This window comes from Populus euphratica, unplaced genomic scaffold (assembly GCF_000495115.2).
Source record: "Populus euphratica unplaced genomic scaffold, PopEup_1.0 scaffold123.1, whole genome shotgun sequence".
NCBI classification, from domain to species: domain Eukaryota; kingdom Viridiplantae; phylum Streptophyta; class Magnoliopsida; order Malpighiales; family Salicaceae; genus Populus; species Populus euphratica.
Window position 1 is genome coordinate 312,326 of NW_011499924.1, and position 16,765 is coordinate 329,090.

The following is a 16,765-nucleotide window of genomic DNA, read 5'->3' on the forward strand; positions in this document are numbered from 1 at the left end:
GGTAGTCCCTGTGTTTTAAAATCCATATATAGCTAATAGCTTAGCTTTTTTGTTTTCATGAAATTAAGATATTTTCCAATTTATTCCTTTCACGTTCATTTAAAAAAAAACATAAGACAAAAAATGAAGAATAGAAAAGGTAGAAATTTTTATTTAAGAGTTGTGCATTTCTGGGAAAAAAACATTGTTAAACTAATTTTACTCTACAAAGATGAGTTAATTTTAATGAATTATAATAGCTGAGTTATATTTATATATTTATAATAAAAAATATATTATTTGTTATTCATGATTTTTAATATATATATTTTTATTTAAAAAATCTTAATATTATCTTTGAAACATTAATCTTTTAATATTTTCAGCTATCAAGGATATTTAATTAATTTTTAAATTTGAAATTTGTAATAATAGGTGGTACATTAATTACTAAACTAAGGAGCTTGTTATTTGTTATTTTCATAATTTTAAGTTTGAGTCCTATAATGATTATTAGAGATTTATATGATTATTAATTTTAGAACATGTGAAATTAGTTGAGAAATAAATAAATTGATCTAGATATTTATATTAATAAAAAATATAAAAAATAAAATTTAGAATTTAGAATTTACGCTATTTATCTCAAAAGCAAAAAAACAACACATTATTTACAACAAAGGAAAAAAAACATAACAACCGAGATCACTTCGAAACATATAAAGCAAAAGGATTAGCTAAAAAAAAAGAAGGTAAACTAATTTTAGTTTTTTAAGAAAAGAACAGGTGATGAGGTGCATCCTCTCTGCATTGCATAAAAAACAATGAAATATTTTAATCTGGCATGATATTCATTGTGCAAGATGAGCCAAAACACAACAAATTTTCAAAAATCTCCTTTTTAAAGTTAATTCACTTTAAGGGTGTCGAGTTTTTAACTGTGTTTCAAAAAAATATTATTTTAATATACTAATATTAAAAATAATTTTTTTAAAATAAGAAATATTATTTTAAAATATTTTTAAATAATAAAAAACTTTAAAAGATAACCAATACTAGTATCCTAAAGCAATTCATTTTTTATTCTTTATCTAAAATCTTGTTTCGTTTTCATTCACTTTATTGTTCAAGTGGTATTATAATTTGATTTTTAAATAATTTATTTTTCAATTAAATTGTGCAAGTTTCAACGCGCTCCCAACATGTCCTATGAAAAAATTCCATGCAGAAATTGGCCATTTTTTTCCCTAATCGAAAGGTTGGTTCCCAAATACTTGACGCTAATCAGTTATGATTGACAAAATTCAAAATACAGGGGTACACATCGCTTCAAAGACAAATACAGTGACTAAATTAAACTGATTTCGGCCTCTTTTCACATGAAGAGATGTGGGCTCATGAACTGGGCCGGGAAAGAGAAGCAGGGCTTTTGTTGTAACAATAACAATAATAATATCTCCCGCCTCTGGATACGAGCTCTTCATCTTTCCACACCCACTGATATGAACTATTACAGTTCGTGTCAAAGGGTAAAGGGAAGAAGCAATGTATTTTTTTTTTAAATCGAAACCAGTCATAAATTAGATACTGATCATAAACACTGAATCGAACTGAAGGCGTCTCTTTCTTTCTTTTTTCTTCATTGCATCGACTTTGTAATTAGGAAGGACAGGACAGGACATGCTCATGTTTTGAGCTTGCTTCTCATGGCACCGACTCTGTCAGCTATGGGATCGTTTCGTATTGTAAGCATAGGAATGATATTTACTTATTCTTTTTTTTCTATAAATTGTTATTGAAATAATTATCTAGTTTTTTTTTTCAACAAAAAGAAGAATTACAGTTCTCTATTTATTTATCTCTTGATCAAAGATTCCATTTCAGTGTTGCAGTGGAAAATGGCCGACGAATATAGTTTTCTTTAAAGCTGAGAGAGGGTGTCGGAGTGCTTTGAGTAGAAACATGAGGTGCTTATTGTTTTCTTATTTTATTCTGATCAAATGATTTTTTTTTTAGAATACTTCCAACAATCTGAATTTTCCCTTTTGAGTTGCAGGTTTAATAATTTCGTCTTCAGGATATCAAAATTGCCTTCTTGTTCGAAGCATACATTTGTGGAAAGTTTGTTTAAACAAGTAGGCAAGCATGGCGAACAAATTATATCAAATCGGTCAAAATTGCTAAATAGGGTAAACGAGTGTGTGTTGACAGATGAGTTTTCTTTTGCATTTGTTCTCTTTGTCATTTTTTTCTCTTGTTTCTACAATATCTCCACTCACTGCAACGGGCCGTTTCTTCAAGATGATGTGTAGCATTAGCAAATCTTGGATCCGTAAAGAGTAGTTATAGAAACTTGATGGCGGAGAATACTGTGGCCATACGTGGAAAAAAAATTTAAATGTATTAGAAGCTCGATTCCATTCAAGATGAAAGGATGAAAAAGGTGACACGGAGAAATAAAAACGACCTGGATTGATGGTAAAAACTCGGTAACAGTATTTGAAGGAAACTTCACTTAAATGCTGTCTTCCTCTTGCTTGGAGGTTTTTTTTTTTTTTTTTTGAACTTCTATCAATACTGTTTGGATATTTCTTACCCGCAAAGAGAGCTTTTACAGCCTTTCCATTTTCTTTTGAATAGCCCCCCCCCCCTCCAAAGAGTGAACGATGTGCAAGTCTGTTGGGAAAAATGTGATCAAAATTAATGATGGGTTAGAATAATCTTTATGAAAACACTGTTGGGATTTTTAAGGCAAGGGTTATCATTGGTTTAATTATGTTAGAGATCACAGCTAATAGCTGAGAATCGATCATGAAGATTTCCAGAGGAAAAATGCCCAGCAACTTGTAATCAAGAGGCATCTCATAAGCATGGATCAATCATTCTTGATAGTGAAAGGCACCCCACCCTTTTGTACTTGTAATCAAGAGGCATCTCATAAGCATGGATCAATCATTCTTGTTAGTGAAAGGCACCCCACCCTTTTGTTTTAGGTTTTGTATTTTCACGAGGTTTTATCTGACACAATCGTGTAATTATTCTCTTATGTTATTGGAATATGAAGAATGCTTCGTCTGTATTGTCTGAGTGTTATTTAGCTCTTCATTCTAGATGTTCTTTGACTTGCAATTTTTAATTTCTTACAGGTCCAAGCGCTCATGGATTATGATGGTTTTCATGATTTAATCGAGAATGAAACAGCTGCAAAACAATTCAGAGGGAATGCCAAAGATGATACAGATGATTTTGATGTCTCCTTGGCATGTAAAAGATTTCCATCCATTGTCTTGGGTAGTTCTCCTCCAGTGGAACTGTATGATGAGTCTGAAATTAACAGCCTTTTAGCAGCTAAAATTCTGGAAGGATTTCTTCCAAATGCTATGGGTGTGAAATGTGTTGATCCAGAGACTCTTCATGAACAGTTGGCTTCTCCACACACTGAAAATGTGAACTCTTCCATGCCAAAAGAATTAAGAGGTGAAAGCTCATACATATTAAGTGAATTCAGGGAAGAAAATACATATACATCAAAAGAAATAAAAGAAGAAAATTTTCACAGTTTGCCTTCATATTTTCCAGATATGACGTTGGAAACTGAAGAAAAAATAGTTCCTAAAATTGGCATGGAAGAATACACTACCAAAGTGGAGCCTGAATCACAAGTAAATGTTGCATATCTTGATAAACCTATCAGTTGCCTGCCTGGGTTAAGTTCTAGGCAACGCTGTCAGCTGGAAAATTGTGGTTTTTACACGGTAGGGTCTGTTGCAGATAATGTGAAAAGTTAAAGTTCTTTTATGTTCTTATAATTGGAATAGGACATGGGTTCACATTCTTGTCACGGTTCATGCAGTTGCGGAAGTTGCTGCAACATTTTCCTCGAACCTATGCTGATTTGCAGAATGCACATTTTGGAATTGACGATGGACAGTATTTGATTTCTGTTGGGAAGGTAACATCTTCCAGGTATTGAGGTATCGTTCCTGAAATTCTTACCCTCTCATTCTTTATGCTGGACAAACAAAATGTCAGACTGTTTTTCAGTACATCAACATATTTTTGGCCTGTGTTTTAATAAGTTCTCGGAGTTCCTATATCACTTATATTAGGTAAGGGAAAACAGAGCACATGATTGTGGGTATTTGTTGTGTCTATCCCTTTAATGCACTGTTCTTGTTTTTTTGGCTAACATCATGCTGTCAGGTCTTGTGGAATTAAAGTTTTAAACCTGTTTTTAAGGACACTGTGTCTCAGCATATTTAGATGTTTTTTTATATTTATTCGATTTCCAGTTTCTTGCTGTGCATGATATCCACTCTCTTCATGTGCACTTTACATTTTCTTGTCTAACTACACACATCTTCTGCGTGCTTGTCTGTTGATGCATTGACCATTAAGTGAAAGGGAAGTTTGTGTATCAATATTGATATTATTGACCGTTTCTTTTTCAGGGCTGTTAAAGCCAGTTATTCACTAGCATTTGCTGAAGTGATTGTGGCTTGCGAGATTATAAACAACGAATCTAAGCACTTGATTGATGACAACAATACTGGAGGAAAGAAAACGATTTATCTGCACCTTAAGAAATATTTTCGTGGCACCCGTTTTACTTGTCTACCATTTCTTAAAAAAGTCGAAGCGAAACATAAATTGGGAGATGTTGTCTGTGTTAGTGGTAAGGTGAGTAGGACTTCTCCACCTTTTTTTCTGTGTCTTGATAAAGATATATTCAGTTGTTTTCATATTGTTTCATCTAGGAGTGTTAGCTTGAGCAAGGGTAAGAAATTTGTAACGAGTCCCATTACTGGATCTTTCTTCTTCTTTTGGCCTGCTGATTCTATGAAGTTTCTACTTTGCATGAGTCATTTTACTTGTATTTCCAGTGGGGGATGCTGAAGACTAATTCACTTCAAGTTGTGTAAGTGCATATTTTGTGAACTTATATTCCAAGGTGGTGTTGGGGTGAAAAAGCATTTATAAACTTTTGGATGCTGTATTTTGTACTTTTTGTTTGAGACCTTTTATTGAAGTTGTCCTTTCCAGAAACTAGCTTTGGAGGTGTTTTTAGGACTTGGATAGCTCTTCTAGAGAATAATTGATGTAAAGTTTCCACTTCGTGTATGTGTGATTGTACATTGCACTCACACATACATTTAATCTATTTGTGTGGAGACATTTCCCTTTTCTTTTCTGCAATTTCTTCCAAATAATCTTTTCATGTACATTTTCTCTTTTGATTGAATTAGTCAAGAGAAATGAGAGAGAAGCCTTTTTTCCTCTTCATTTTTCTTTTGCCTTTCCCCTTTATATTTTTATATTCATATAGGTACCATGTTGCTTATGATATTATTTGTTTATGCATTTTCTGAATTAGTTCTCCTGATATTAAAAAAATATGGTTGTGTGATCTCTTCCTGTAAAGCAACTTCTTTTCTAGGATGTATAACTGTTTGTTTACTTGTGAAATTCACCCATCTACTTGCCATGTTAATCAGTGGATTATAGTAGTGTGCACTCCCATGAAAGGGGATTCTGTCCTCCTGTCTATTCTTACTTTCTTAAGGCTCAGAATCTAGCTTTTTTCATGCTTTAGCATTTCTTTCTTTTCCTTATTGTTTTTGTTTTATCATCCCTTGTATTATACCCTTTGTCGCAATAGAACTCTTATAGTTTTACCCATTCAAAAATGATAGCTTGTGAACTAAATGTCAACCAGCATTGTGCCTCCATCCTGATGATGATTGTATGTTGAATTTTCTGGAAAAGGGTGTTGGTAGTCAGATATTCTTTTATGGAAATGATTTCTTAGATTTATTGAGCTGATGTCACACATATTTCAGTGTCTGTCATTTCTATAGTGGTCTATTTAGGTATAAAAAATATGATAGTGTGAATTGAATCTTCAAGTAGCATAGTAGGATCAGCAACTACTAAAATAATTAGATTTTTTATTATACAAAGAAGTGGTTATATATTTTTTTCCATATGATGTATGGTTCCCCTTTGATTCTATTCTCAAGATGTTTGATTTATTTATTGACATCATGTTTTGAGTTTTGGACATTTTGAGACTTGGTGCGTGAATGTGTTGTGATGTAGGTTAGAACTATGAGTACTAAAGGAGATCACTATGAAATAAAAGAATACAATATTGATGTGCTAAAAGACACAGAAGATTCATCTTCTATTGTGGAAGGGAGGCCATATCCTATATACCCTTCAAAAGGAGGCTTAAATCCTGACTTTCTTCGGGATACTATTTCAAGGTTTTGTGCGATACCCTTTTTGCAGTTTGGCATCTCCTGTCATTCAAAGGCAGCCCCTTTTCTCAGTTCCTGTTGCCTCTATGATTAATGATTCAAGTCTAATCCTTCTTTAGGATATGTATGCATGTGTTGAGCATGAAGCTAAGCCTTTTATTGTCTCTTATTTTGTTACGTGCTTTTCCTTTCATGCTGTTCAGTTGGCATTAATTGCTTATATATAAGAAAATGATGCTTTTGTAATTCTTTTATGGCTATTTACACAATTTCCTCTTTATCTAAAGAAAAGAGATCTGGTTTAGTGTACTCCAAGATATGAACCACAGTTGTTGACCAACAATGTTGAGTCTTCTGTAGACATTAGAGAATTATATGTTGTACCTGCTTTTTTGACACTGCAAAACCTTTTGGAAAGTTCATTCTGATGGTTCTTCAAATTTTCCTTACCTCTGTAGATGTGTTTTTTGATAGAAACTTCAGTAAGGATTGTGTTCTCCAAATGCTTGATGTTGGTCAAAAGAGTTATTCAACAAAATAGATCTCCAAGAAAATGTCCTAGCCGGAAAAAAAAAGGAGAGAAAACTTCTGTGTTTTTTAAACAATCATTTGCTTACATTTTCAGATCAATCAAACATTGCATGAATCCGGTTGAATCATTCTTCTCTATAATTTTCCTAAGATTTTGCACAAAGTGGTGCAGTGTACTACTATTAGCCCATTTTCCCCCACCATGTGGCGGCATTACTGTTGTGACTTCCTTTCATGAATAGCATATATACTTTATGTGCTTGAGGCATGACATTAGGAAAGTACTGAGGAATGCTGCGTGGCAGTAATCATTCTTCTCATATTTTGTTCCATAACTAAAAAAAGTAATAGAATTAGTTAGTCTTTGTTCTCTAAAATGTGTTTAGAGTGACAATAATGTAGATTTTCTTAACTCACCCTCTTAACATGGTGGGTGGTTCCATAATTTCTTTTTTATTAGACTATTTTCTAAATATAGACAATCTTACCCCCCACAGGCATTTTCTTTGAATTTAGCAGATTTATGCTTCTTTGCAGTTGCGTCAACATTATAGTATACATGAAAGAAGTTTACTCATTAGTTTAATCTGAAAGAAAACTTGATCACTAAAAAAGGAATGGTTAAGGGGCTCAAGCTAATTTTTTTAGTTTATGAGACAACAGTATGTAGTTTAGAGGTATCTACATGTTCTTACATTTCTCTTATGTCTTCCAGAGCTGTACAAGCCCTGCTTGCTGATGTTGATCCTATTCCAAAAGAAATCATTCAGGATTTTGGACTTTTACGTCTCCACGAAGTAAGGAAGTCTTTTAGAATATGCTTCAATTATTGATATATTAATGCATATTTTGGTTCTTCATATACCGAGAATGACCATTAATGTTACTAGTGATAATGTGCTTGATTTGCTGATAGATCATCTATACTATCATCATATTTTGAGGTAAATTGTGTGGTTTGCTGTGCCTCAGTTCTGTCTTCTTCCAAGCAGTCTTGAGCTTTTAGGAGTTCTGATTAGTGATCAGTGTGGGTGTTGAAGTTCCTTAACGGATTAGAATGCTATAAAATAATACTTCAACAATAAAATAAATTGCATCGTGAACATTTAACTATGGCAGTGCCTCTATTTATGTGCACAAATATAGCATGTGTGGCCGTTATTTCCTGTCAATGCTTGCTTAATTTGATAAACTTAAATTTCTTTTCTCAAAAAATTGCAGGCATATATAGGGATTCACCAGCCAAAAAATGCAGATGAGGCTGATTTAGCTCGCAAAAGGCTTATTTTTGATGAATTTTTTTATCTACAGGTGATCTTAAATTTCATGTTACTATATGGCATATGAATCACGATTGTATTGCTGTGAGACATTATGTATTCACTCTGTATCATTATTGTTCATTTTGTACATGATTCATTGCAGTAGCAGACTGTTTTATAAAAGGGAGTGCAATTATGATCTGGAATGCATGCTATTTAATAGATGATAATGCTTCCAGTGACATCATCACATGATTATTTCCAAAATCTTGTTTACAGCCATTGACTGGGTTGCGTCTTTTTCTCTTTTCTTTTTTTAGTAGCTGGAAGGTCACTATCTATTTTACTTGAAGCTTGTTATTTCTGCCTTTTCCTTGTATTGCAAGTTGTTTTTGTGCTGATGTCTCATGGCTTCTCTTTTATTAACTCTAGTGTATCACACTTTCTGCAGTTGGGGCGCTTATTTCAAATGCTTGAAGGTCTTGGTTCGCGAATGGAGAAAGATGGACTGCTGGACAAGTACAGTAAACCTGAGTTGAATGCAGTTTATGTGGAAGATTGGTCCAATCTCACCAAGAAATTCTTGAAGGCTCTTCCATATTCCCTTACTTCAAGCCAGCTAAGTGCTTCTGCACAAATTATATGGGATCTGAAGCGACCAGTTCCCATGAATCGACTCTTACAGGTTCTGGATTTTATATGACTAGTTGTTTTATCACTAAAAACAATGTAGAACCTGTTTCTATTTGCTTTCAGTCTGATGTTCTGTTTTGAGCTTATCCAAAGAGTTATTTTTGGTTATCAGTATAGAGTAATCAGATTCTATGTTAAACTTTGTGGCATGTGATTGAGATTATTGAACTCTGAAAAAGATATCATTCTTCAAATTTGATGTTTGTTTCAGGGTGATGTTGGATGTGGGAAAACGATTGTAGCTTTTCTGGCTTGTATGGAGGTTATTGGTTCTGGTTATCAGGTTGACCCCTTCATGAACACGTTATGTAATACACATATTTGTTCATTCATTTATTTTATTTTTCTGGATTGTTCCCACATGTTTTGTCATGCTAACTTCTTTGATAGTTATCACTTTGCAATGTCTATGTTCTGTGTTACATATTTATAATGAGGTTTCTGTACTTTAGGCAGCTTTCATGGTTCCAACTGAGTTGCTTGCGATCCAACATTATGAACACTTACTTAATTTGCTAGAGACTATGGACGAAGTCCAGTCAAAGCCTTCTGTTGCTTTATTAACAGGATCAACCCCATTGAAACAATCACGGATGATTCGTAGGGTATGTTTTTTATCAAGTGCTCGTTTGATTTTTAAAAGACAATCTTTGAGATTCTTTTTCATTGAATTAATTGACAGGATCTCCAAAGTGGAGACATCTCAATGGTCATTGGAACCCACAGTTTGATATCTGAGAATGTAGAATTCTCTGCTTTACGTATTGCTATAGTAGATGAGCAACAACGCTTTGGTGTGATCCAGAGAGGAAGGTTTAATAGTAAGGTTGTCTGCCTCCTTGTTCTAGTATGATGACTTCTTACTGTAAATATCTAGTTAACTTGATCTGTTATTTCATGTCTTTTTGTCTTTTGTCATTGCAATCGCTTGTTATTACTTCCTTGTTAGTGAAGATATACTCAAACAGCATGGTGATTTGGTTTCTTTAGTTTTTCTTGGTGTTCAATTTTTTTGAGAATATTGTGGCATGCAGATTAGAAAAGATTCAAAAAGATCACATTTTAAGTACAAAAATCTTCTCCATGTTCCCATTGATGTCAAACCAAGCGATGAGCAAAAACAAAAACAATAAGAAATTTAAGAGAATTCTATGAAATCTCAAATACTCATATATTTGATCAATCAGTGTTCAGATTCATTACTAATGCCTAACTGCAGTGGCTTGTATGGGTTTGAAGCTACTACAAGCAGAAACACATTAGCCCAGTTGGAATGGGAGTTGAGCCAGAGGTTACGGGTTCAACACTCACTGAGGTAGTTGAGCTTCTATACTCATCTGGAAAAAAAAAAGGGAACATTAACCATAGAAAAACATAGTAATAGGTTATAGAACTAAATCCTAATACTTTCTTAAGTGCTAAATAGGAAATATAAAGTTCATGAAAAATATTAAAAACTTAAAATGAGCAAATATTAATCCTGCAAGTCACTCCTCATAATCCATCACATGTTATAGGCCAATGAATTGATGATTGAAGCTTGTTTGGGTGAGTGATTCTGGAGATTTGTGGTTGCTTTAATGGTCAGAGAAACTGAATATCAGTGGTGGAAGCAAGTGGAGGTACTGAGCTGGCTGTGTAGAGTTTTTTATGCAAGTGTCACACAACTTTGGTGCTTGTTTATGATGTGGATGAATTTAAAGGACAATGAGAAGGGATAGGGTTGTGTAATCATTACTGAGTTGATGCGGCCTATGGGGATCATTGGTTTCCAAACTTATTGATGATGGCAGAATATAACTGTGTCAGGTGAAGGATATGATTTTATATGAATTAGTGATGTAATGCCAGAATTCTTAGACAAGAATTTTGCGATGTGGATTGATAATTCATAGCTGAGAATTTTATGTGGATCGGTAATATTTGATGTGTTTCTCATAAGCTCTGTACTACTGCACTCAACCATGTTTCAGTTTTAAACTTCGGCCTGTCTGTGAATTGTTCCCCCCATTTTGTTTGTTTTTGGTCTCAGTTTTTGGGAAACAAGATATTAAATCACTTTTTATTACTTCATCTTACAGAGCTGCATATAGAGCTCACTATAAAACTTTTATTATCAGTAAAAGCTGACAGACCCTGGCCCTCAATCAACCCCCATTAATGTTACCTAGTAAAAGCAAGAAATTGTCAAGGCCTGGTGCTAAATCATCCCCTCCAACACTGCCAAAAAACATAATATTTACTGAGCAGGTTTCTTTAGCATTTGTAGAACAATATTTTGTTGCTTTATAGAATCATTTCCTTGTGTTGATTTCCTGTACATCTGATCATGCTTCAATTGGAGCCTGGTTTGCTGGCCCATCACTGAATATGGTAGATTCAAGAGCAAGAAATGTTTTGGACTAAATAGCGAATATTACATCTTTATGCTTTCCCATTGATCATGATTTTCCAAAATATACTCTGAAGACTGGCTCCTTAAATTTATGCGGGAGCTACATATATTTCACTGTAGGTCCAACTATTATTTCTGCTGCATAGATTCTCCTATTCTTTTAAACAAAAGTGCTGAAAATTGATATAATAACTCTACTGGGCTCTAGGATGCAGTCAAATTGATGTAATAAAATTTTTGAAGTGTGGAAAATTGCAGGTGGTATGTACTGAGTTTTGACTGTATCAAGAGCTAATTGGCGCGGTGAAGTTATTGGAACCAAGGTCTATTAGTTTGAAGTTTTAAATGGTTGTCTTCAAACTGTGTTAAGATTGCAATGGATATCCTGGTGTTGCTTTAAAATGAAAAGCAAAAAATCACCTGTGGCAGGGAGTTAATGATGTTTGTGAGTTCTGTAACAATTCTAATGCATCAGTTTTGCTAGGGTGAAAGAAAGTGGGGGTATGGAAGGAGGGAGGAGTGGTGTGTTTGCTCTGTAAGATAAGTAGGACAGGAATAGTGTTTACATTGGAAGTATGAAGCTAAAATGGAAGTGAACTGATCCACAAAATTAGTTAAGAGGATGGAAGGAAGGTTTTTTTTTATAATTGGATAGATGGTTTTTATCTTACATCTTACATGATTGATTTGTCAGGAGCTCTATTTTATTTATGGAATTAAACACGCAGTCATCTTTCTATATCCTTTTTCATTGTATTATAAAACCTGGAAAGAAGAAAATACAGTCTCCAGCCTTGTTCTTACCATTATGCTTTAGACCTTTGCTATTAATTTACCGCCTAAGAAATGCTGGCAGTGTCATTAACCAAAAAGTGGATTTTGTAAATAGCATTGATGACTTATTTGTGATGCTTCCATTGTCAAAGATGAATCTCTTACCTGATGCATGCTTCTAAGTTGTTTTTTGCTATTTTGTGCTGAAAATCATTTCTCTATCATTTATTTTAAACAAAATTTAATGCTGTCATTTGCAACTCAAGGTTTCATTATCTTTCTGTGATTATTTTATAAGACGGGGTGACTGAGGCATGGAACCTAATCTCTGCAGCTATACCATAGCCCTCTAAGTTCAAGAATGTCAGCATCCAACACAGATACATCTTCAGAAGGTGATTTCCATATGGCCCCACATGTTCTTGCCATGTCAGCCACTCCCATTCCAAGGACACTTGCTCTGGCTTTATATGGAGATATGTCTTTAACACAAGTAATTAAATCTTTTGCCTCAGCGGTTATAATCTTTTCATTTGAGCAGCTTTTTAAAACTTTCCTTTAATCTTTTCACCTTATTTCATAATGTAGGGCATAAGTTATCTATATCTTGGTTATGGACAAGGTTGTCTAGACTTCACATATACGTCTTTCAAAACCATTTCAAGCAAGTTTAGTGAAAAACATTATTTGGCCACAATTCATGGTTTTCATCTCTAACTTATTTTATTTCCTTTTCTGGTTACTAACAAGGGGCACTGCATACTTCATTCATGTAAATACATAGCAGTTCAAGTAGACAGCTGCTTATTTTTGGAGTTGTATGGTTGATTTCTTCTAGCATAAGTTTTGGGTTGAAGATATCATTTTTTTTCCCCCTTAATAAAGTGGGTATGCATCTGATTTTTGTGGCCCCATGAATTCTTACATTAATTATATATATATATATATATTTACAAGCTGTTGGTGGATTTAATTAAATTCACCTCTTATGAGGTCATTGTTTGGTTTCCTTGTTGGCAGATAACTGACTTGCCTCCTGGAAGAGTTCCGGTTGAAACATATATTTTTGAAGGAAATTATGATGGCTTTGAAGATGTCTACAAGGTTTGGTACTGTTTTATTTTAACATGTCTAAATGTACTGTGTAGTTTAAAACACGTCTCAAGTATTTTGCAACTTCTTCATGACATGAGCAGGATGTCTTAAGGCTTGGGACTTTTTCTTACCTTCCTAGAGGACTTTATAACAGGTCTTATGACAATCACTGTAACATTTGTTAAGAACGTTATAACATGTAACATTTGGGGGAGTGTCCTTGGACGTTTTTCAGAGAGATCGGAGATAGCTTACCCTGTTTATTCTGTTCCATTTTCTTTTCAAATTAAAATTTTCTTATGTGCGATGAATGATCACCTTATTCGATAACAAACCTTTGAAATTCTGTCAGTTCACCCATTCCACACACACTAAATCACAGAATATTCTGGAGGTCTTTTATAACACAACATGTGCATTATGGAGAATACCTGTTTGACCTCCCTTGCAATAGTAGTTCATTACCATTGTCGTTTGATTTTTCTCTTTGGGGGATTGACCAAACAAAAAGCAACAATGAGATGAATGACCAAGAGGTGGGAAAGAACAGACTTGTGAAATTTCCAAACCCTTCCAAAGTACATACCGCTTTAAACTGTTGGTGAAGAGAAAGACAGTGTTTAAGAAAGATCCTCCATCTCTCATATAATTTCTCAGTCAAAATTACCTAAGTTATAATAGATCCCAATACTTTTGTACTGTCTTGTTATGTTTTTCTACCAGATTCTAAGCTATCTGCTTTATGGATCTTACTATGTTCATGGTTTGCAATGTTTTTTGTTAGGATCTTTAAAGTGTGAATCATAGCTTTGTATATGTCAGTGGTGGTAATTCTATTAGGAATGGTTTTATTTGCACTCCATCTGTTAATCCCAATTCATAACTTTATGCAGTGACTAAATTAATCTTCATTTAAAGTGTCCTTTATTAGCAATTGAAATTGCATGATATCGATTTTGAACATTGTAATCCTATCCTAACTTCTACTGAAATTATTGTTAGAAAAAATAATGTTCTTTAAAAGTAAAATAAACGTGCTAGTAACTATGTTCTGTCGTTTGGCATGAGTTATTTGTGATGATCATTATGCTAAAAAATTTAAGATAAGGCAATCCATACGAAAGTTTTTAAAGTTTTAAAGATGCACAATCCCCTTGTTGTGAAAATCAATTTTGGATGTATTCTATATTCAATTAGATAAAAGTAATACTGTAGAATAACATTAATGTTTAGTTATCCGTATAGGATTTAACATAGACGAAGTTATATTATTAAGAGAGAGATTGAAATTGGAGATCACCTTATAAATCCGTTTATGTATAAAAAACCCAAAAAGTAATCTAAAATATCAAATTTTATTGCTATCTTAAACTATAATGTTTGAGTTTCCTTGTTGCATGTTAAGTTCAAAGACTTTTTTTGCATTCGATGTCATGAAATTTTGATTTTAAAGAAGACTTGAAAGAGCGGCTAGATTTGGTAACTCCAAAAGTTTAGTAGGTTAGCGGGAATGAAGCCATACTTTTGCTAGTTGCTTGTTGTCTCTCTCCCTGCTATTACCGCCAACACTAATTGATTATCAAATTGATTTTTCCAGATGATGAGAGATGAGTTGGAGGCAGGGGGGAGAGTGTATCTCGTGTACCCAGTCATTGAACAATCAGAGCAACTGCCTCAGCTACGTGCTGCTGCTGCTGATCTTGAATTTATATCTCACAGGTTTCAGGGTTACAACTGTGGGTTGTTACATGGAAAAATGAAGAGTGATGATAAAGATGAAGCGTTGAAACGATTCAGATCTGGTGTAACACATATACTGCTTTCCACTCAAGTAATTGAGATTGGTGTTGATGTCCCAGATGCATCTATGATGGTTGTTATGAATGCTGAAAGATTTGGAATAGCTCAGTTGCATCAACTTAGAGGACGAGTTGGACGTGGGGCAAGGAAGTCCAAATGTTTACTGGTAGCATCTACATCCAGCAGCCTTGACCGTCTGAAAGTGCTGGAGAAGTCGTCAGATGGTTTTTACTTGGCAAATATGGATCTTCTTCTCCGTGGACCTGGTGACTTGCTTGGGAAAAAGCAATCTGGACATCTTCCAGAGTTTCCTATTGCCAGGTTGGAGATAGATGGGAATATTTTGCAAGACTCGCATGCTGCGGCACTGGTATGTCATTTCTCTGGAGTCTTTCCATTTAATTTTTTTTTTGCTTGAATTGTCAATATTTATTCAAAATAAATCATATATTTCTTCTTATAATTATTAGTTAGTGGTTTTTGGATGCTTGATAACTTCTGTTAGTAGCATAAATTGTTTGTGTTAACCCCTCATATTCCCTATAGCTTTTGCACTAAAAACAAAGTATATTCTGTTGGATCTTGTTATCAATTAGAAGCTAAAAGGTCCCCCCCAAACAAGGGTAACATTGCACCCATACTTTTAGGGACTAAAGTGCACACGGTGCAAATTATAGGGAACTAAAGTGGCCTTCGCCAATGGTTTTTTATTTTTCTGTGAGCATTGTTTGTTACAATGATAGAATGCAAAAGCATAATGAAGTCATTTACTTGGGTGTGGTGCATTTGTGATTGTCCATGCTTGTCTTTGTTTGCATATATTTCTGGACATATTCTGGTTCCCATGTGCTAGCTATTGGGTCTGCATGTTGGTATGGGTGCATATTCATCAATTCAGAAAGTGCTTTGCTAATTACATTATTTAGTGACACTACCTATGGTGTTAGTGAAGTTGTTTCTTTAGTTGGGATATGCAATCCCTTTTTATGTTTTAGTGTGAGATACACATTACTCTCCGAAAAGATCTCAGTCCAGTTTCTATGCATATCCATAACTATAAGTCTATAAAAGTCTGCTTCTCAATATGGTCTACCATACATTAAATGTATCATTGATAATAAGATCCATCCAACAAAATTGTTCACTTTTGAATTAAATCCCTTCCAGATTGGATGAATAGAAGTCCACAGTCTTTGTTCAAGATTGACCATCATTTTGCTTTGATAACTATTGCATTTAAAATTTTGCCCCAGACTCCTGTTAAAAAACGTTGCATATGATGGCATATGTGCTCCAGGGGGAAATATTGCATATTTCATGTAAAATTCTAAACTAAATCATTTTATTTTGCACTTGATCCAGATCTTTTAATAATTTATGAAGGGGGATGGACATAAAAGTTTCTTGTTTTGCTTTTTAATAATTCATGAGCGCAATAATTTTTAAATCATGTGCGTTAAATTGGTAAATTGCCAATCACCAAAGTTTTACCAAGTCTCTAATTATTTTAAACTATGATTTTGTATTTGTTTTTATTTTTTATTTAATTGTTTACACTTTGTAAGAGCCATTTAAAGTACAATAAAGTGGTGCAACTTATGTGCTTGATTCCAGTCTCCTTGTGTTTGATATCATGTTCATATTTTTTAATAAGAATTTAATATGATTTCATGGATGTCTTGTTCAAAAAATAGGTTTATGGAAAGTTTTAGGAAAGTTTCAGTGGATAATATATGATAAATAATTTTATAAGGATGTCTTTAAAAAATAACAAATAGACTTGGAAGTTTTGGCTCCCAAGTTGCTAACAGTGAGTTCCATCATTCCTTGTCATTTCTGTTCCTTTTACTCGAACTTCTCTCTCTTCATGACTGGCCAACGTGAAAGAGCAGTGCATGAAAAGTTAATTTTTCATCAAGTGGGTTAATAATCACTTGTACATATAAAAATTCCATTTTTTATAAGGATGTCTTTAA

General features: G+C 33.8%; 1 protein-coding gene across 3 annotated transcripts in view; it reads left to right on the forward strand.

The window, feature by feature from the left end:
• Positions 1 to 1,452: 1,452 nt before the first annotated feature.
• The window catches only part of LOC105135468 (DEAD/DEAH box RNA helicase family protein), a 16,511-nt gene continuing 1,198 nt past the window's right edge, over positions 1,453 to 16,765 (forward strand). The window contains exons 1-17 of one of the 3 annotated variants that reach the window (XM_011040352.1): positions 1,453 to 1,724; positions 1,864 to 1,946; positions 2,036 to 2,168; positions 3,126 to 3,456; positions 3,559 to 3,734; positions 3,833 to 3,945; positions 4,431 to 4,659; positions 6,079 to 6,245; positions 7,486 to 7,567; positions 7,992 to 8,081; positions 8,484 to 8,717; positions 8,937 to 9,008; positions 9,178 to 9,330; positions 9,408 to 9,551; positions 12,229 to 12,387; positions 12,915 to 12,998; positions 14,587 to 15,159. In XM_011040352.1, the coding sequence (XP_011038654.1) occupies positions 1,686 to 1,724; positions 1,864 to 1,946; positions 2,036 to 2,168; positions 3,126 to 3,456; positions 3,559 to 3,734; positions 3,833 to 3,945; positions 4,431 to 4,659; positions 6,079 to 6,245; positions 7,486 to 7,567; positions 7,992 to 8,081; positions 8,484 to 8,717; positions 8,937 to 9,008; positions 9,178 to 9,330; positions 9,408 to 9,551; positions 12,229 to 12,387; positions 12,915 to 12,998; positions 14,587 to 15,159 (2,862 nt within the window). In that variant the 5' untranslated portion in view covers positions 1,453 to 1,685. Of the gene's footprint in view, positions 1,725 to 1,863; positions 1,947 to 2,035; positions 2,169 to 3,125; positions 3,735 to 3,832; positions 3,946 to 4,430; positions 4,660 to 6,078; positions 6,246 to 7,485; positions 7,568 to 7,991; positions 8,082 to 8,483; positions 8,718 to 8,936; positions 9,009 to 9,177; positions 9,331 to 9,407; positions 9,552 to 12,228; positions 12,388 to 12,914; positions 12,999 to 14,586; positions 15,160 to 16,765 lie in introns of all 3 variants that reach the window. The other 2 variants (XM_011040350.1, XM_011040351.1) reach the window with 2 other exon arrangements.